Here is a 22,417-nt window from a genome sequence, read left to right on the forward strand (position 1 = left end):
ATTTTCCTGAATAAAAAGCCAGGATGTAGTAGACACCATTACATAAACGGATGATGATTATTCTTGCCAAAATGTAAAACCTCAGATTCTTGATATGTGCTTTTGTTGTTGGGAAAGTGATGCAATTACCTTCGAACAAGGGAAGTTACTTTGTTATATTCAAACCAACTGTGTACATGTATTGGGGCTACCAAAAAAACAAAAAAAAAACAATGGGATCTAATTAAATGGGACTAGAAAAATGATATTGTTATAACAAATGTTAAAATGTGGTCTTTATAATGAGGTTCCTATGATACACAGGTAGACATATTTTTTAAGGGGAAAACAAACGCACCTCTGTCACTTCGGGGCTGATTACTAAAATGCACACTATGGGATCTCTCCGGAGTACAAATAATTTGTGGATGTTTGGAGTAATATGTGCAATGTACATGTACCCTACAAACTACAATTTTGGGTTAGCTATTAAAGATGTGTAGTGCCAGATAGGGTTGTGGGACCAAAAAGGTGAAGCACTTCTGCCCTCGATGATTTTCTTGGGTTTCAAAAGTAATAATTACAAAGAAAAATATATGGGTACTAAAAGACAGAGTACATCTGTGTTTGTGTTTCTTTAAGATTAAAAAATGCAATGACAAAAGATACTCATTATGGTGACTTATACAGTTTGTGCAATCTACACTCGATATAAAAGGAATGAGATGTCTAAATGATTTTTTCTTCTTCTAATACATGTATAAGAAGTTACTATTCCACAATATAATGCTTTGTACACGATCTTCATATTTACAAACGATACTTGTATATTAATTGATTCCACATCTCTAACACAATGTACATTCTGTATAACGATATGTGGTTATATAAACATTGCTCTACATTTTGTACAGAAATTTTGAAAAAGTGAATTTACAAGTGTGCATTGTTCTTTCTCTAGCTTACTTTGTACAGTAGAAAGCTGGACACAAAAGCATTTACACTGATATACAAATAAGCACATAGCAAACACTAGTCGCGTTTGATTAGCAAGTCAGTGGCACATGCCACTTAACCCACAAATCCCTCGCTATCTTTCTCAATCTTCACGTATATTCATCAACTTTTAAATAGGTACAGTATATGTATATTTTTCCACTCGTTTGTTCTATAATACTTGGCATTGTGCCCCAATAGCAACAAACATGATCAAAGTAGCAAATGTTTCTTGTAGTGCTGAGAACTGCAATACAGTAAGTTCTTTCTCGCATGAACCAACTAGCTGGAACCTGTTGCAAAGATCTTTATGTTTGATCAAAATCACAAACAATTTTGTCTTCATTTATACAGCAGCTATACAGGTGTGAGATGACAAATGTATTCATGATGAATCATAGCTGACAAACCATAGGTAGAACTATGTTGTTGTACACAATACAAACATTTAAGAAAATGACATGTATAACACACCAAGGCTAATAATAGCAGTGAACATTCAACATCCCATAGAGTACCAAAGTGCTAACATCATATTCGCTTGTCGTCCTGGTTACTGGTTCTAAACAACAGAGCCTGCACATGAGGTTCATTGCAAAATCATTCAAGCAACAGGTTGGAGCAGGGCAAATTCAATGTTTACTTTTTTAATGCAGACTTTATATATGATATTTCTGCCATTGGTGAAAAGTTTACACGATGCCGTCTTGATGGGCATCGATTGTCTCTCACAATTGAGTCTCTTGCGATTGTAGACTTGGATAATGATGTATGCAGAGGTTGTATTCCTGTCATATATCAGTACTCAAACAGCTGTTTGAAGTTGCCTTTTATCCTGCACAAGAGAAAATAGCAAAGAAGAGAAAACAAAACAAAATTTGATATCACTGATGACTGATGATTACTTTCATGCATATATTTGTATGGGTCTAATCTTTAAATATCTTGAAATGTGTATTCATTGAAACATTCTATTCAAGTGTTCAAGAGTTCAGAAAACTATCATGCAAGGTCATCTGTATGGTGATACATATGTTTAAAAGCTAAGCTAAGATCTCAAGAGTTACGAAAATATTATTTTAAAAAATTAAATCACTGATGACTGCACTACTTGTAGCTACTTGCGCCCTCTATGTAGCGAACAATGCCTTAGCATGGGTCCCCCATAATCCCCTTTTTCTTATGTTAATTGAGAGCTGATTTGATGAGATAACCACCTGTCAGTGACCATGCAGGGAGGTCTAATCCCTCCTGGCCAAACTAGTGTTGACAGGCTTTAAGGAAAGATGAAATATAACATTATTTATTTTAAAAAAAGGTATTCATAGACAAAGCACCAACTCTTCCTGCCTGTAAGGTTTCAAAATTATGTTTCAAAGTGATATATACAAAAGGTATCTCAATGACTTAATGATGAGGACCTATAAAAATGTGAACCTAAAATTTCTACAAATCCTAAGATAATGAAGAACAAATATGAACTCACTACTATCCTTGGTTTGGGTACTGGCCTGTGTGATGCTGCATGATGACTCCCTACGACCAGAGGACTATCAACGGCTGTGCCATCGCTCCTGCGTTTCCTTTGTTTGGTGGTAGATACCGGTGGAGTGTTGGTGCGGGGTGCAGGGACCGGGGTCCTTCTGGACTGGGACTGTCGGGATGAGGTTCCTCGGAGCATCTCCTTCGGGGAGGACTGGCTTCTGGGGCGAGGAAGACCTCGCTTGGTAGAATTCTGTCAGACCAACAAGAAAAGCATTATTCACTTTAATATCTCTTGAAGGTACTATGTTCCATTTGCAGCCAACATCAAATTCTGTAGAACTATTATGAATATGCCATGTGTGTCCTATCTGTAAAATTTAAATGTTAGCAGTGTCCTAATATTCAGATTATACAAGGATACTTTACTTTTTAGATTTCATTGTCGGACAATATTGAGTGACTGATGAGCATTTGTGTACATCAAAAACCCAATTCTTGTAATGGTCAAAATTAAACTGATTGAATCTTTGCACAGCACAAAACGTAACGACTATCCCACTAAAAGACATTTTCAAGCCCTTTCGTTTTGAGGGAAGTTCTAAATTAGTATAATCGTTCAAATGCCGTTGGAATTTTACCTTTTTATTTTTGGCCTGCAAATGGGACATATTACCTTTGGAGTCACGTTTATTTATTTATTTATTTATTTATATATTTACTTTAGTGCATAGTCATGTATTATACATGGAAATATCTTATATGTATTTACTTCATCCCTTGGTAAAATACTCTAGATATAGTGGGATGGGAAAGATGGCTCCTTTTTGTGGGAATGCCCTTGGCAGAACACCTGAGAGAATGCTATTCCAAGTTGCTCATCTGGGACCTGTTTCACAAAGCCTTTTTTTAATGACAAATCAGTAACAAGTCTGCTGATATAACCAATCAGAAGCAAGGATCTCTGTAGCTTATAACAACAAACTGACATTTGTCACTGATGACAAGTTTTGTGAAACGCCCCCTGGTATAACGTTTATTCTAAAAGTAATATGAAGAGGTATTGAGAAAGTGGATGAAAGCCATACATACCTCTGTTGGAGCTTCGTAGTCCATTTCTATTGGTGAAGAATGGCTCCTTGGGGGTGGGATATAAGGGGAGTACTTCTTTGGGGGTGCACTTGGTGCCTTGCGGGTAGGGGTGATGTTATCAGTGCTATGGGGCTTGAGGACCGGTCTCCTGGAACTACTGCTTGTTTGCTTGGTAGGGCGGGGCTCCTGGCTGGTTGGGAGGGGCTGCTTGGTCCTCTGAGAGACAGGGCGAGCACCTGGGGTGTCATTACGCCGGTGGGACCCAGGGGTGTGGGGTGTGGTGCGGGGCGCAGGTGAAGGGATGTTTAAATCCTAAGGAAACAGATATGTAGAGAATAGTGTAACTAATGGCGGGGAAAAAAATATGAACTACATGTAATTGTAATCAGCAAAATAAGTGAGATACAGAAGGAGAGTTGCATGACACGTGCTCCTACAACAATTTAGTATGTTGTCATTTTTCAGCTCCAGTTACACAATAATATGTATATTGTATTAAATTGTATATAAATGATTATTAACTGTATCAGACATCTGAGCTGGGCAATTTTCAACTTCAAACTTCACAACTGACGGATGGTCTACCATATTCATGGAATAAATATAATTTTACAGCACAACATTGAGTATACTCTAACAAAAAATTGAATATTTTAGTGCAAGTTTGCAATAGTTCTAATAACACAAGCCTTCAAGCAGCAATAGAGTTGACATTTTGTGAAGAACATAGAAGTAGCAGCAGCAGACTTTATTGGACAACTAGAGTAGCCTTGTGCTAACTAAGCAGAGATGCCAACTTTTGGAAATCAGAAATAGGGAGGATTTGTAATCGACACCAATTAATGTGCGCGTAGCGCACATCTCGAGCGCGTAGCGCCCGACACATGCGGCCGGGGTCCAGGGCCCGCCTTAGGGCCCTGGAAGCTCTGGGGTTCTAGATGCTCTCTGGTGCAATCTGAGCCTTATTTTGGAGCATTTTACATGTGTATTTAGTTAAATAATTCCCCCTTTTTTTTAAAATAACATAAAAATTGTACAAAATGCATGATGAATTACTTTCAGACTTCCGATTACACAGGTACTTGATACTGTATTCGGTCTTATACTTCCGAGACCATTTCCTGGTCTTATTTTGCTGATTTTCCGCCATTTGGATTCTGTGGCAATATCCACGCATTGGTTACGGCGATCCATATGCTGAAACAATCTTTCGCTACTCTTAATTTGTCTTTTAACATAGTGGAATTATTACATGCTTAAGTTAGCAGATGATATTTCTCTTTCAATTCACAGATATATATACTGATAAGCGCCCTCCAAAAAAAATCATAATAAAAAAAAAAAAAAAAAAAAAAAAAAAAAAAAAAAAAAAAAAAAAAAAAAAAAAAAAAAAAAAAAAAAATCATTTTTTTTTTTTTTTTTTTTTTTTAATAAATCGGGAGGATAAGGATGGTGATCGTAAGGTCGGGAGTTGGGGTGAATTATCGGGAGCCTCCCGATAAAATCGGGAGGGTTGGCATCTCTGACTAAGTAGTCCAAAATGAAAAATAATCATCTTATTGTTTGGGTTTACTCAGTTCAATTTTGATGGATACTATTTATTGCAAAATAAAAGTGTTGACTAGACACGTTTCAAAAAAAAATGTTGCAGCATCGTCTTTAAATATAAAGTTGAGTTCTGGTCATGCGATTGCATTGTGAAAGAAACGTTGTGGAATCGATCAGAAAAGGTTAATCATCTAGCATACAAGTATTGGGGTGTACTGCAAGGTTCTGGAATCTACAAAATGATCACAAATTTTCGCCCAGTCTTGGTAAAGTTACAAGCATTGTACACAGAAAGATGTATATGGGACTACACAAACATTGACATAGAAATCCGTCCTGATTTTTATAATGTTACATGCCATATTTAGAATGTTTTAAGGCATTTGCAGAGCCATGCTTTTTAGGGAACATTTTGTTATCTGATGTTCTTCCACACTTCTTTCCAGAACTCAACCTTCTCTTTAAGACAAGCACTGCAAGACATACCTTCTTTTTTCTCATGGACAATCTAAATGGACTGCCAGATGTCCTTCCACTGCAGCTATTGAGGTCGTTGAGGCCGTTTACCAGGTCATTCTCATATCCGGGTTCTTCAACGGAGTGTGAGGTAGGCTAGTGGGAAAGATAATGTGATTTGTGATAAGAAATAAGTGATAAGTCTCATTCTGCAATTTGTAAGCAACAGAGGGAAAAGTCACATCCAATATGGCGGGGAAATGGTGAATGTCATGGTGATATTGTCTGTTTGGAGTCAGAAGGGTACTTACTCATACCCCCAACAGAGAGTTAACGCCCTTCTGGTTCCAACACATACAATATAAAGAAATCTAGGGGTTTTAATCATTTCTTAGGATATCCTGGTTCAAAAAGAAATAATAAACAGATCTAATAATTAAGGAAAGGCTAAATATTCTAAACCTTAAAAGAGAAAGAAGACAAGCTGAGATTTTCTTCTAAAACTTTATGCCAAATGGGACGCGCAATCAAGCTAGAAGTATTTACACAAAAATTGGAAGCAGCAAGCAATCTTGAAGTGGTATTTGGGCAGTGTTTTGTTGACCTACGTCTATCTGATATTGAATTTGTTGTAATAATTTTCATTTCTTTTCAACTCTGCTTACTGGTCACATTTTCATTTATTATAACTTAAAGATTATTAAAGCTGTTGAATTGAACCAAGGACAAAATAAAGAACAAGGTGTACATAATTGGTGTGAAAGATCTTAGGACCATCTGTTAATATCTTCACAGATATGTCTAGAAGAGTTCTAATCTTCCTTTTGTCATCTTGCACAAAAACTGGAGAGTCAGAGCACTGAAATAGACAACAGACTTTTATTCTCTCAAGTAACATTATGTAAGACACCATATTCTCCCCCCAGACAGTTGGGTACATTCAACTGTGATGAGTTATACATGTATATCATATTAAAGCTGAGAATCTCCTCATTTAGATTAAGAGTTTAAGACCTGCACATAAAAAGTCAAATCTTGCAAATGTTGTGATGTGTTGTGCAGGTTCAAGTTAATTGTTCTTTATGCACTTAATTTATACTCACCAAAAACTTTTGAGGTGGCGGATTTGGTGCTAGCCTCTTCTTGCGACTGCTGAACGGTGTACTTAGCTGCTTCTGAAAACAAGATCATGGGATACACAAAAATCAATAAACAAGAAAATGTTAGTTTAAGATTATTAGCCTGTAAACATATTCTTGCCTATTGAACTTGAATTGACGTACTATTAAAGATTTAATGCTGAAAGTTTACAATGCTTGGCAAAACTCACCTGGCTATTATTTCTTTCACAATGGGCTAACGTTTTTCCCCTCTAATCAATGCCACTAAATCATTTCGACAGGAATTATATGCAAAAGCTAACAACATGAACAAAAAATGAACACAAATGGTATTTCAATGTTTTTGTATGATGCAATTCGTATTACTGTACAATGTCAAAAAAGTGAATAAAACGCCCAAATTTAGCTAATGGATGTTATGCATATATTTTTTTAATTATAAAAACAATTGTTGAATCAAATTAAAGCAATTAAAAAAAGAAGACTGATACGTACAAATGAAATGAGCTGAAATTTTTTATAGACCGCCCTCTTGATAACAAAGCAATTTCTATTCTTCATCATGGCCACATACACATTCATTTGGAGATACATGTATATACCGTATGTCTATAGCTAAATCGTCCCATGTGAGTAAATAAGCATGTATAAGCCTATAGCGAAAGATGATGTCTTTGATAGGCACTGCATACCAGTATGACATGAAATATGTGATTGTTTCTTGTATCTTAAAATGAAAGAAAGCCCAGACCATGCAATTGTTGTCAGAGAAAACGTTGGATCACCACGTATCTCGTCAAATACACGACCAATCTTTACGCAGGCACAACAATCACGAGCACATCTTCAGTCTGAGCAAACATGCTTGGCCAATTTGAAACGCACCACAAGTACATCGCCGGCTGATCGACTACGTCTGTGATGCTTGCGAGACCGCTCCTGAGACTTTGTCATCTGGACAGCATCTTCTCTTACTTTGGTAGGCGTGCCTGGGAGATAGCTGTTGTGTACGAACTAATAAGGGAAGGGGGAGGAGGGTGGATGGAGAGTGATCGTGAAAATTTCAATGAATATGGTATACAACAAGCAAAAGGGCAGACTGCGATGGAACAATATGAAGCTAATAACTGGTTTAAAAGTCTAGCTTTGTCACAACATGACTATAGGTGTTTCATTTACCAAAGATTTTAGGATTTTACTACCAAACAATAATTGCTACCTATGAATGTGACATCACAAATTTGAAGTGACACAAGAATGAAATCAAGATGAAAGTTATTGACAGAAATAATAGCATGAATGTGAGTTTTAGTTGATCTGAAGAGCCAATAAGCTGCACTTTCATGTAACCATGTTTTCTTTTCAATATCCCTAACATGAAAGAAAATAGAATATAATTCACTGACAGGAATTGTGGTCCATGCATTCGTTTTAGATGAACTGATTGATGAGTGAGTAAACTGCACTTTCAAAGTATATACTTGTACATGTTTGTTTTCTTTTTAAAAGTATTTAAAAAAAAGAACAGATTAGAAATATACAGAGAGATGACAATGAACATCACTAAAGTTTTTGCACATGACTTTGGAAATCATGATTAAAGAAAAGAAATTCTATCATCTGGATGGAGAGTCATATTCCTATCATGACACAGCATAGATAGATAGATACTACACATCTACACATTCAAGTTAGGAACGAATGAAGAGAAGTGTATTATGTGGCATCAACAGTTCTTGTCATTTTGTATTAATAAAAGCAAAGAAACATTGTGAGACAAAGAAGTTTAAGGAAAATCTAAAAAAGGAAACAGAACAAAAAAGTGCTATCACTGTAATCATAAGGTGTAACCAGCAATCCACAAAATCCACAAAAATCCATGGTAACTGAAATAAAAGAATCACTTATTTATCGGTCAAAGAATCATAACTGTTGAAAACACAGTGCTGAAAACTCACAATGTGCTATCACTGCAAACAAAATATCTAATATGTGATCCATGAACAGTAACTGAAATAAGAGAACTGAATAATCTCTTATTTGTCAGTTAGCGGATCATATAGCTGTGAATAAAAGCATTGTTATGTACACAAATAACCTGATAAACAATATGGAGAATTGTCATCAATGGTTTATGTACTCTGTACACAAACATAAACATATGGCAGATAAAGGGATATCTTGACCTCTTATTAAAGGAGAAAATGGATGATAATTAGAATTGAGTTGTATCATGAAACTATCATTAGAGTTGCATTAGTGACATAATAGCCTTGGCATTGATGCATTGTAGAAATAAACATTTTATAGCTTTTAATCTGGATATTGCTCGAAGCATGTCAACATGACACAAAATGAAATATGGTAATTTACATCATATGGTTTTTTCTTTGCATTTACAGGGTTAAAAATCACAGCTGCATTCCTTCCCCAAGTTACACAGACAAATACATGTAGGTAGACAAACAGGTCCAAAGTTGTAGCATTGATTTAAAGGTTTACAAAATGAAACCACTTCCTAGAAAGAGGTTACAATTCTGCCAAACTCACTAATTTGGCTTTTTTGAAATAGTTTTTAAAAAACTGAGAAGAAAAAAATTAAAAAATAAACATTTTGAAAATGTTAATTAAAAAACTCCAATTTAAATTGGGAATGACATTTAATTTATTTTACAAATAACTTGGTTAAAGGTCTAAGTCAAATTGCAAAATCTACTATTTAATGCACTAAACATGCTTGCATGAGAAAGTAAAACGTTGTTGATTTGATCACTTAACAGTGATAACTGGTTAACTACATCTACAGTACAGGTACATGGAATTTTGTAATAGTTTTGTAAATTTTATTTCATTTAACCTCAAATCAATGCTACCACCTTGAAGTCACAGAGAAAGGGTAAGGGATGGGGCGTAGGATAGGAAAGGATAGGATTGGAGAAGGTAGGCTATGGGATGGGATGGGATGGGATGGACAAACAAGTATGAAATAAATATATAACCAAACCAGTATACCTTATTGACAATGCTTCTACTTCTATATTCATCCTGTATGAAGAAAAACAACAACAACATATGACACCAACAAATGATTCACTCTGCCCAATGATTTACTCAATAAACACATGCATACATGGCATAGAAAACTACAACTCTAGGGATACAAAATTATATAGTAAAGACAAAGAACATATATATACTGTAAAAGTAGAAATATTTGTGGTACATTAATTTTCACAGATTTTGCGCTAAGATCGGCAAGCGCGAATTTTGGAACTCGCAAAAATATAAGCATGACTTCTTATGCATGTTTGGAACCGGCTAAATTATGTGCAACAGGCATTTAAGAACCAGAGAATATGTTTTGGGGTTGCTCAGCATTAAAATTTAATCACCAAAAATAACAGCGTTTACAGTATATGATCTGTTTAGAGTGAGAAGGATAATAACTCTGTGCAAAATGATAAGAGTTAACATCCTTCGGGCTTTGAGCAGACAATTTGTCAAACTAGAGAAACTAGCCATGCAAAGAAGAACAAATCTTCATCGATAGCATGAACCAATGAATACAGTAATATATATGACTGATTCGTTGGTTAATAATAAAACAAAATATATCAAAGGTGTATGTAGCATGCAGAGAGAAAACATAAAGTGAAATGGAGCAGTTTATTCATAAGAGCATGCACTAAGAATATAACATGAGAGGATATATAATATCTTACTTCTTATAAAGCAAGAGGAATTACTATAGTTTTACAAAGGAAGATAATGGTTTCCAATACATGTGATTAATACGGTATGTTTTGTTGCGACTATATAAAAACAGATCCATACCTGCTTCATGAGTTTGCGTTTCTTGGAGCTTTCAGGCATGGACTGAACGTCAGCATAGAGTTGAGCGAGGGCGTTCTGTGTGAAATCCTGCGTACTGTGGGTTGTTACTGAGCCTGTTTCCGGCTGGCTTATAGGAAGCCTTCGAACACACTCCAATTCATCGTCGGACTGCCAAAGAATTATAGAAAATTAGAAATCATTGGGAACTGAACTCCAAACTGAGTAAATCTTATCTTATTATTATACCATGATATGCCTTTGTAAGATTTTGATTTTTAATTGGAACTGAAAATTATGAATGAATGAATGAATGAAATGTTCAATGTCTTAATAGAAAGGGCAAAATCGTTAGAGATGATTTAGATTTGTTTGTTTCTTACTTAAAAGAAAACTGGAGTATAAATGAAAGCACAAACAATTTCTCAGTAACTACAACTTTTTACAGTGGAAACTTGATATAAAAAGCATTGTTATAAAGAGATACCTGGTATAGGAAGGTAATTTGTTTTGGTCCCAGCTCATTAGATATATATATATATATATCTTTTGTTTTGTTTTACCATGATACAAGTAAGCTGGTATAACAAGGAACTTTTGTGTTCCAAATTTCCTTGTTTTAATGTGTTTCCACTGTAATAGCAAATGCCATTTTGTGGGGAAGTACAGCAAATTTGAATAGAGGTCACATAAAAGTTTTGAACATGTTTTGTTTTTGTTTTTGAAGGGGCAGCTTACCTGTGCTCTTTGACGATGATTGATCTTTTCTTCTTCGTCTTCTGGTAACTTCCCTCCATTTTTGACAAACAATGCACACTTTTGGAGCATAGAGTCTGGGACCTGCAAGTATACAAGAACATGTGTCAACAATCAAGCACATGTATGGCCAACTAAAATACACAGTAGTATCCAAGACTTGATGTAAACAGAAAAAAACATACCATCACCATACAGTACTTGTACTACCAACAATATATATTCTTTTAGAAAGCGCAGAAACTGCGATCAAAGAGACTAGACTTCACTGTCAGACACTATTGACTGAGTGACTGACATTTTACTTTGGTAATAACACACATAAAATGAGCTGTAAAGGGTACATGAGCATTTTTCTTCATCAATAACCCACTTCTTGTAATGGCCAAAATTAAACTGATTCAATCTCCGCGCAGCACAAAAGGTACAACCATTTGGTACAAGGGTTCAAAAATCAGACTATTTGATAAAAAGAACTGCAATCCCTAAATTCAACAACCAACGTTCGTTATTTTCCCACAAAAAGACATTTTTAAACCCTTTCGTTTTGAGGGAAGTTCTAAATTAATATTATCTTACAAATGCTGTTGGAATTTAACCTTTTCAATTTTTCAGCCTGCAAATGGGACATAGTGCCTTTAAGACATCAGAATTACAAGGTTGTAAAAAGACAGCTACTACAATTTTGTGAAGGAAATACATGCTTAATTCCAAATTTCCATTCATGTCAACTACATAAACTCCTACGTTTCTCTACCTTGAAAATGCTGGTTGTGTAGCTAATCATGAATTCCACAGCATAGTTGAGTTTATTGATGTAGCTCTGATCCCTCAAGTCATTTGTAGTCAACTGTAGAATAATTAAAACAGAATAAGAAATAATAATTACCAGAAGAAAGAAATGAAGACAGCATTAAAAAGGGAGAACAAGTAAGATATACTGTCCTCACATAGCGAAAGTCTAAAGTTATAATTTCAAAGCATGGCATTATCAGGTCATCACAATTATGTGGAAACAAGAATTAACAAATTTTGATCACTCTTATGATCACAATACCGTATTCATAAAATGGGCAGGAAAAAAAAAGGACATAGCCTGACTACATCTACATATTGTGAAGGACAGGGTTTGAAATCAATGCTTGCATGTGTGCTACAAATCACATAGAATTACGATGGGCAACCTAATAAATCATGCATACATAATTATGAAGCCTACCTAATAACATGGGTCCCTTATTAGTACAGTCAAAATAGGAAAAAACCAAGAACTAATTGCAACAGAAATGATTCCACTTGCATATAATCTGGAGTAGCCATGAAAACAACATACTCAAAGTTGACAAAAATTGAAGTGGTGGATCAGTGCCTAATTTGCATAAATTCAAAATGGCCGCCATGTCAGACCCTGGTAGACACACAAAACCTATTTCAGCCTATATCTCTAGATCTGTGACACATATAAAGCTAAACAAAGTGTCTTTACCAATGTTTGGGGGATCAAGGAACATGATTATAGCATTATCAGCAGCTAACAACTACTCCTTGACTCTTAATTTGCATAAATTTGCATAAAATTAACCCTTTTAAAGTAAAAATGGCTGCCATGTTGCATGTTTATAACTATTTCTCATCTGATACTTACAGAAAGTTGATTTTAGTGCCCTTCTCCATGTTTAGGGGGTCAAGGAACATAATTATGGCATTATCGGCAGCTTAGAACTACTCCTTGACTCCAAGTATGCATAAATTTGCATATAATTAACCCCTTTTAAATTCTGAATAGCTGCCATTTGTTCATGTTTAAAACTATATCTCTAGATCTTATACACATAGAAAGCTAAACGAAGAGTCTTTACCAATGTTTTGGGGTCAAGGAACATGATAATAGCATTATAAGCAGCTTACAAATACTCCTTGACTCCTAATTTGCATAAATTTGCATAAAATTAACCCTTTTTAAAGTCAAAATGGCTGCCATGTTGCATGTTTATAACTATTTCTCATCTGATACTTACAGAAAGTTGATTTTAGTGCCCTTATCCATGTTTAGGGAGTCAAGGAACATAATTATGGCATTATCGGCAGCTTAGAACTACTCCTTGACTCCAAGTATGCATAAATTTGCATATAATTAACCCCTTTTAAATTCTGAATGGCTGCCATTTGTTCATGTTTAAAACTATTTCTCATCTGATACTTATAGATAGTTGATTTTAGTGCCCTTATCCATGTTTAAGGGGTCAGGGAACATGATTATATCATTATCAGCAGCTTAGAACTACTCCTTGACTCCTAGTTTGCATAAATTTGCATATAATTAACCCATTTTAAATTCTAAATTGCTACCATTTTTTCATGTTTAAAACTATATCTCTAGATCTGATACACATAGAAAGCTAAACGAAGTGTCTTTACCGATGTTTAGGGGGTCAAGGAACATGATTATAGCATTATCAGCAGCTTAGAACTACTCATTGACTCTTAGTTTGCATACATTTGCATATAATTAACCCTTTTTTATATAAAAGTCAAATTGGCTGCCATAATATGATGCATGTTTAAAACTATTTCTCATCTGATACTTATAGAACGTTAATTTTAGTGCCCTTATTCATGTTTAGGGGGTCAAGGAAAATAGCTTGGTAGAACTTAGGAATGTTTTTGTCTAACATTTTATAACCATAGTTACAGTTAAGCAGGAACAAACTACTGTTCTTTTAAAGATACAATTGAAGAATTTGAAACCATCCTTGTTTATCGGCTTCTTTTATTCTTTGAATCCAACACAATTTTTGTGCTCTGGCAGATGACTGGTCCATTCCAAATAAATAATCCAGTGGTTGCAAAAACAATTTTGATTTTGTCGAGTAACAGCAACAGGGCCAGACGGAATCTCTGCCAGAATGTTGAAGGAAACTGCCGATCAGATCTCCCCTGCGATCACCCTGCTTTTCCAAGCCTCCCTTCATCAAGGATGCGTTCCATCGATGTGGAAGAAGGCACTTGTAGTTCCCATCCACAAGAAGGGCTGCAAGTCATCCCCGGGTAACTACAGGCCGATTTCACTGACTGCGATCTTATGCAAGCTGTGTGAGTATGTTGTTCACTGTGCAGTTATCCACCACCTCATCCATCATGACATTCTATCTGACAATCAGCATGGCTTTCGGAAGCGCCGTTCTTGTGAGACACAACTGACCCTCACCATCCATGACCTTGCTAGAGGACTGGAAGACACGGGTCAGTATGATGTAATCGTACTAGACTTTGCTAAGGCCTTTGACAAGGTCTCTCACAAACGATTCCTTCTCAAAGCCAAACATTGTGGTATACACGGCCTTACTCTTCAGTGGATCGAGAACTTCCTGACTGGCCGTACCCAACAAGTCATACTGGAGGGCCAACTCAGCTCGGAAGCCAAGGTCACATCTGGCATACCCCAAGGTAGCGTCCTAGGTCCATTGTTATTTTTGATCTACATCAATGACCTACAAGATTGCATTAGGCATTCAACCACACGCTTTTATGCTGACGACTGTCTGCTCTACAAACCAATCAGATCGATCCAGGACTGTGACAAACTGCAAGAAGATCTAGACAGGCTCCAGGACTGGGAGAAGACGTGGAAGATGGAATTCCATCCCTCCAAGTGCCAGGTCTTGCGAGTGACCAACAAGAAGAAGCCACTCCTAGGCCAATACACCATCCATGGTCATCAGCTGGAGCAGGTCAACTCAACCAAGTACCTCGGGGTCCACATTGATCAGAAGCTGAACTTCAATGCCCATGTACATGGGCGTCAATCCAAATTAGACCGTGGAGTGGGGGGACACAAGTTCAGACAGGGCGGCGCCAGGTTATTTTGTTAGGGAGGCGAATGGGCTGCGCCACACAGGGGGGGGGGGGATGTCTGAAGGGATGTGCCCCCTCAGAAGTTGAAGATTTTGTTTCAAATTTATGCTTAAATGGCTCGCTTTGGTGCATACTTTTTGCCAAATTAAAAAGAAAACAAGTCTTAAGTTCAATTAACGAGGAACAAGAACGCAGGGGGTGTCTGTTGGGGGGATGTGCCCCCCTCAGAAGTTAAAGATTTTTTTTTAAATTGATGGATAGATGGCTTGATTTGGGGCATAATTTTTGCCAAATTAAAGAGAAAACAGTCTTAAGATCAAATAACAGGAACAAGAATGCAAGGGGGTAGATGGATGAATTTGTCGTTTCCATTGAACAATCAGCCATAAGGTTTGGAAGATACAAGGGAGATTTTTTTTTCAGTTGGTGAAAAGATTTTTTGTCTTCATCGTAACCAATGTTTGTACTTCCGGTAATGTGAATGTAATATTAATGACGCTTCTTTTAATAAAATCTGATCGCCTGATTTTGCTTGATTTTTCTCAACACAGAGAGAAAGAGAGAAAGAGAGAACAAAAAAAAAATATTTAAACCCCAAATCATGGGGGGACATTTCACCACCTGAAAATTCGTGGGGGGGGGGGGGGACGTGTCCCCCCCCCCCCCCCGTCCCCCCAGGATTGACGCCCATGCCCATGTAGATGCCACAGTCAAGAAGGCTAACTCTGTCTGTGCCTTCCTGCGCCGTAACTTTCGACACTGCAACCACAAGATCAAGGAGGCTACGTATGTCACATACACTAGGCCCATAGTGGAGTATGCTGCAACAGCATGGGATCCACACACCCAAAGAAACATCAACAAGGTCGAAATGGTTCAATGCAGGAGTGCGTGGTATGTCTGTGGCGACTTCGATCGTACCAGCAGTGTTACATCTATGATGAAGAAAGTAAAATGGCCCTCGCTAGTTAGTAGATGTCTGCAAAGCCATCTTGCAATGCTGTATCGCATCCGCTTTGGTCTTGTTGACATTGAATGGCAACAATACCTTAAGGCAGCAACATCTGTAACAAGAGGTCACGGATTCCGCTTCGGAGCGACACTGTGCACTAGCCAAGCCTACATCATCTCCTTCTTCCCCAGAACTACCAAGGACTGGAACAACCTTCCAGTAGATCCAGCCTGCTCACTCTCCCTTGAGGCATTTAAGCACCCCTAACTGCCCCCACAGGATTAAAAGTTTTTACTTGCACCCTGTACATATATGCACAAGGATCCTGGCCAGCAGGCTCACACAGGCTCCTCACATACACACACAGTGCGCAATCTTCAAGGCCTTGAAGCAGCACTTTTCTTGGAAGAAATATAAATGTAAATGGTAGATACTTTTGCAAAATGGTTGAGACATTAAGAAGCACAACTTCTAATTCTTATTTTTATCCACAGGTTGCCAGATAATCAACCATAAACATTTGCACCTTACATCCAATGATTGATAAATGCATCATATTCTAATATGGATGCTCATTTGTTTTCATGATTTTCTTTCTACTTTGCAAATTAGTGTCATCAAGTTGTATTTGGTATAAATGCATAGGTCCTTATTTTAATCAGAAAGCATTCCTAGCAAACTGTTAAGAACCATTCTAATTTTCTGAACACTAGGTGAGCCTTGTCATTTTGCTTAAAGTAGATATTCATTGATTTTAAAAAATAACTTTATTTTCATCCACGTACAGTGATGAAAGAAACACAGACGGTTTTAACGTCGTGTCTCTTATCGTCAAAGCTGTAAGGGAGACAGAAATTAAAGTAGATATTCATTAATTCTAAAAACTTACTCTATTTTCATTATTGCAAAGTTGAAACTTTGATTCAACAATGATATCAAAATTCAATGCTTGGAAACATTCGAAGTACTGATTATTATAAATTTCAAAACGCTTAAATACAGCCCCGGAATAGCACCTGAAGAGTTCTCTGAACGCTGCTAAGATGTGTGAGATCACAGTATGGACATGATTTGCACAAGCAGACGATGTCCCATGACATCTCACACATGTTCAGTGCCTGTGTTTTCATCTTCTCTTGAGTTCTTTCTCTTACTTCACTACCTTCAGGCTAAATGTATAATCTATTGCCTCACTCTAAACCCCGCGCATGTTTTTATTTTGATGACAAATGCAGCGATACAAAACTAAAGGAATGTGTCGCTTGTAAACAAAATAAGACGCCATTGTATATTCAGCTGCACACACCGGGGTATTTTTCGGCGTTTCAAGAGGGAACAAATGCCGTCCTTAATATCATTCCGGGGGTTTTTCAATTTGAAAGTCTGGTTTCTTTGAGTGTTAATTAACCCATATCCTGTGTATTTACAAGCAAAAGATTTTAGTTATCAGAATCGGGTCATATCCCCTTTTGAATGGTTTGACTTGCCATTACATTTTTATACACTAAACTCATTATAATTGCTTTAAATCCATCACGCTATATGACTGAAGCTTATTTTTATATTTTTACATGGACGAATAAACGAATTGAATTGAAGTAAATGGTACAGTCAAGTTTGTTAACCAAAGAAAATGGTTAAAACACCAAACTTTAATGAGAAGTCCACCCTGATTAGAAGTTGGTTTTAACAGAAGCAGAAAAATTAAAGAAACAGATCAGTGAAGGTTTGAGCAAAATACAAGAAGAAATATTAAAGAAAATTATGATTTTTTAAAGTTGTAATCAAGCACACATAAATTGGCAACACCGTGACGTATATTGTGAGCTACTCTAAAGAAAGTATTAAATCATACATGCACCTTAATTATATAATCATTGCTCATATGTTCATTGACCCCTAAACATGAATAAGGGCACTTAAATCAACTTTCTATAAGTATCAGATGAGAAATAGTTTTAAACATGCAACGTATGCAGCCAATTTGACTTTAAAAAAGGGTTAATTATATGCAAATTTATGCAAATTAGGAGTCAAGGAGTAGTTCTAAGCTGCTGATAATGATATAATTATGTTCCTTGACCCCAAAAACATCAGTAAAGACACTTCGTTTAGCTTTCTATGTGTCTCAGATCTAGAGATATAGTTTTAAACATGAAAAACAGCCATTTAGAATTCAAAAGGGGTTAATTATATGCAAATTTATGCAAATAAGGAGTCAAGGAGTAATTCTAAGCTGCTGATAATGCTATAATTATGTTCCTTGACCCCCTAAACTTGTAAAAGGGCACTAAAATCAACTTTCTTTAAGTATCAGATGAGAAATACTTTTAAACATGCAACATGGCAGCCATTTTGACTTTAAAAAGGGTTAATTATATGCAAATTTATGCAAATTAGGAGTCAAGGAGTAATTGTAAGCTGATTATAATGCTATTATCATGTTCCTTGACCCCCTAAACATTGGTAAAGACTCTTCGTTTAGCTTTCTATGTGTATAAGATCTAGAGATATAGTTTTAAACATGAACAAATGGCAGCCATTCAGAATTTAAAAGGGGTTAATTATATGCAAATTTATGCATATTAGGAGTCAAGGAATAGTTCTAAGCTGCCGATAAAGCCATAATTATTTTTCCTTGACCCCCTAAACATGGATAAGGGCACTTAAATCAACTTTCTGTAAGTATCAGATGAGAAATAGTTTTAAACATGAAACATGGCAGCCATTTTGACTTTAAAAAGGGTTAATTTTATGCAAATTTATGCAAATTAAGAGTCAAGGAGTAGTTGTTAGCTGCTGATAATGCTATAATCATGTTTATTGACCCCCAAACATGTGTAAAGACACTTCGTTTAGCGTTCTATGTGTTTAAGATCTAGAGATATAGGCTAAAATAGGTTTTGTGTGTCTACCAGGGTCTGACATGGCGGCCATTTTGAATTTATGCAAATTAGGCACTGATCCACCACTTCAATTTTTGTCAACTTTGAGTATGTTGTTTTCATGGCTATTCCAGATTATATGCAAGTGGAATCGTTTCTGTTGCAATTAGTTCTAGGTTGACCCCTTTTTTTTCATATCTTGACCTGACTATATGGGCAAATCTTACAAAATAATAGTGGAATTACATTAATTTTAAATGAAAAATGAGAAAATCAGGAATTGACTTTGATTGGTATCATGGTGAGACCATACTTACACAAGTGTGGAAAAGGGGACAGAGCCCAGACTTCACACACCTATTCTCAGGGCAGGGAAACTATTAAGAATAGTACCATATTAGTTGTAAGCCACTGTAAACGGCCTAAAAATGTTGAATTTGGCCACAAACCAGTTCGAGTTGTCTATGTTGTCTGACTTGAAAAATAGATCAAAAGTCGAGCTAAAACCCTAAAACTTTTACTCACGAATCTAGGCCAGAGAACGTGGGGTGCAAAGAGGATGCCAAGACTAGAAGCATTCATCTTGTTAGTCTCCTCGTTGGCCGCCACAGTGTGGAGCAGTTCCATCACGTCCCTGAGGAGCTTGTATGTGCAGGGCTGGAGCATCAGGAAGAGGTATCGGAGAGCCCCCACCTGGCTGGTCGTCCGTGTCGCTCTCAGCCTCCCAAGCATCTCGGGTGTTTGATGGGGAAGGATCTCAAGTTTGTATGTCAGCTCTGTATATATAGACAATACCACCAATTAGGAATGTTACAAAGCAAACATCTTTCATCTTTAAATACTCCATTCACACTGACGAGAATGACACTAGACCAACTACAGACCAAACTAACAATTACATTACCCTATGGTAAATAAAAATTGGCATGTCTGGTTGTTGGCGGCAATATTACTCATCGTTAATCATTTCTGTCAACTTATACATAGGATATCAGAAGCAACTCTACCATAATAGCATTAAATTTTTGTGATATAATATGTCTGCTGAGAGCCACAAGGACAGTAACTGTGTTAAAATATATATGAGTTCCCTTCTTGCTTCGAACAGACAATGTGAATCATCGGAAATCAAGTTTACTTTTGAATATATACAAAATAAGATATTAATTCATTCTACAATGACTGTACCTGCAGCCTGTATATGAGCTTCATAATGTTTGTCTGTAAGCAGAGGTTCTGGTAGTTCACTTAGGAAGGTCTTAAGGACACAGGCTGCATCGTGCGGGGTGAATTCAGAGCTTTCCAGGTCCACCGTCCTACCCATGCTGAGGAGGTCCTTGAGACGTGATTGACGGCTGGAGTTCCCTGGGATACGGAAGAGTCCTTCAACATGCACATCTGGAAAAAACAAGAATGTGTGACACTCAGTAAAATCATGCCTCAAAGTTGGGTTACTTCAGCAGAATATCATACTGATGAAAAACCATACTGATCAAAAGGAGGCTCCTCCAATAGACAGGTTTACTAACATATTCAAATTCATGAATGTTTCTTTCCTGAGGACCAAGTGCTGAGTTATTCCAGTGACCTGTTATTAATGAATGAACTACAATACTTTGAATCCAGTCTGCATGTATTACTTGTTTCAATGTCGGACAAGCCTCGTGCAAGCTTTTGAGTTGTCAAGAACAACTTATATTAAAAAAAGTATGCATAAAATTTGAATATGTTAGTAAACCGGTCTGTTGGAGGAGCCTCCTTTTAAAATTATGGTGCCATATGAATCATAAAAGTGCAACCAAGTTGATGCACAGTCAAATAACCTTCTTTACAAATACATACATAATACTGTTCATATTTTTGTTGTTGTAAGTTCGACATAGGGCTTTAAATAAATTGTTCATATCATGAATGGGTACACTTTGCAATAAACCAGTAAATAGCATCATTTACATGATGTTATTATAGGATGGGTTCTTTTCTCTACTCTAGGCTGCTACTCCTTTCATAAATCGACTATACATCATCATCATCTAGTGCCGTCCCTTCGGAAGGGGTTGGCTACTACTAATATACATACTTCACATCAATAAGGTAAAATATCTACTTTCCCAGATCAAAAAACTCACAATCCTTTAAATAGTCAATCAGCTGTCTGGCTTTACAGTAACCTTCCTCATTCAATGGAGCACCAAATACTGACAGCTGAGGCTGGAGGGCAGCTATAAAAGAAAAAACATAAAATGCTTGGTATCTAGAATGCATGTTTGTCTTCAAAATATGATCTCTAGCACAGATAAATATTATAAAGATATTGACTGGTAGGGTGTGGGACATTTTTTGGACCACTGAAGGGGTCATATGATTTCCAAGGGGTTATATAAAAAGAATAAAAAGGGCAACCGCGCTATAAGCAGAGAGTATCAACATAATAATAGTAAATAAAAATGACATGTTTACTTGTGTTTGTGTCACTTGGTGCACCTTACAATAAACATGAATTAATCTGCATCTGCACTACACAACAGATTTTTCTTCCTTCTCTTTTTTTAAAACTAGGTATTGTGCACAATATGAACACCAGTATGAAAACACAAATCTTTAAAACATTGTTATCAAATATATCTTATGAGACTTTTTAAGCTTGATTAAAAAGAAATTGCTACAAATATAACACTCTCACCTGCTTTTTTCTTATGCCTGGTGAATTTCCTGATGATGGTCTTGCCTTGCCTATTATCAACCTTTCCCATCAGCACCTGACCAAGGCCGTCTGTACCACTGAAGTCCAGCACATGGGATAACTCGATACAGCACCAGTCTGTCAGTGTCTCGGTGTACTTGAGTCGCATCACCTCTACATAGTAGAGGGGGTTACACAGAACTTCTCTGCCACTCATTGTGTTCAAGTTTTCTTTCCGTACCTTTCAAGGGAAATAAACAATTTGAAATTTGCAATCAAATTACAATTACAAATGACAAGTCAAATTCAAAGACAGAGAAAAGTTTGACAAACTTTGCCATATTCGGAATCAGAATCAGAACAGAAACTTCATGAAGACCTAAAAAGTTAATGACTGTAAAGTAAAACTGAAAGTTAAAGATAAAGGCCAGTTATGGTCATGCGGTTGCATTGTGAAAGAAACGTTGTGGAATCAATCAGAAGGATGTATATTGAAATACGTGGCACGTGCGCGATATCTATCAGGTCCAAATAGATATAATAATTTACCAAATATATCAATTAGTAGGCGGTTTCTCTGCAAAATTTGTATGATCACGTATTAGTCAAAACATTTCCAAAACTGGTCTTTACCTTCAACATTTGATTTACCTACATCATCTATTTACATGATGATCTAACTGTTATATAGACTATTCTTTGTTACATTATAATTAGATCTAAAATCAGTGCCCACAGGCCACATGTCGTGTGTCCAGAGACTCCAGACAGTGATCATTTG

General features: G+C 36.5%; 1 protein-coding gene across 2 annotated transcripts; it reads right to left on the reverse strand.

Moving 5' to 3' along the window:
- Positions 1-650: 650 nt before the first annotated feature.
- Positions 651-21,894, reverse strand: LOC763196 (rho GTPase-activating protein 19). Of its 2 annotated transcripts, XM_030985693.1 has the most exons (13): positions 21,637-21,894; positions 21,083-21,175; positions 20,142-20,351; positions 19,479-19,729; positions 12,019-12,111; positions 11,244-11,345; positions 10,509-10,676; positions 7,560-7,688; positions 6,657-6,728; positions 5,584-5,709; positions 3,550-3,861; positions 2,462-2,710; positions 651-1,810 (listed from the first exon to the last, which is right to left on the reverse strand). In XM_030985693.1, the coding sequence occupies exons 1-13, from the start codon at positions 21,851-21,853 to the stop codon at positions 1,781-1,783; spliced, it is 2,052 nt and encodes a 683-aa protein (XP_030841553.1). In that variant the 5' UTR covers positions 21,854-21,894; the 3' UTR covers positions 651-1,780. The 2 variants fall into 2 exon arrangements, with proteins under 2 accessions (XP_030841553.1, XP_030841554.1); XM_030985694.1 differs by lacking the exon at positions 7,560-7,688.
- Positions 21,895-22,417: the final 523 nt, after the last annotated feature.

This window comes from Strongylocentrotus purpuratus, unplaced genomic scaffold, assembly GCF_000002235.5.
Source record: "Strongylocentrotus purpuratus isolate Spur 01 unplaced genomic scaffold, Spur_5.0 spur5_scaffold_15, whole genome shotgun sequence".
Taxonomy (NCBI): Eukaryota; Metazoa; Echinodermata; class Echinoidea; order Camarodonta; family Strongylocentrotidae; genus Strongylocentrotus; species Strongylocentrotus purpuratus.

Coding starts and splice junctions, on each gene's coding strand:
- LOC763196 (XM_030985693.1), bottom strand. CDS start 21,853: ATGAGTGGCAGAGAAGTTCTGTGTAACCCCCTCTACTATGTAGAGGTG. Junction 19,730..20,141: donor AGCTCATATACAGGCTGCAG/GTACAGTCATTG, acceptor CTATATATACAG/AGCTGACATACAAACTTGAG. Junction 1,811..2,461: donor TACCCAAACCAAGGATAGTA/GTGAGTTCATAT, acceptor TCTCTTGTGCAG/GATAAAAGGCAACTTCAAAC.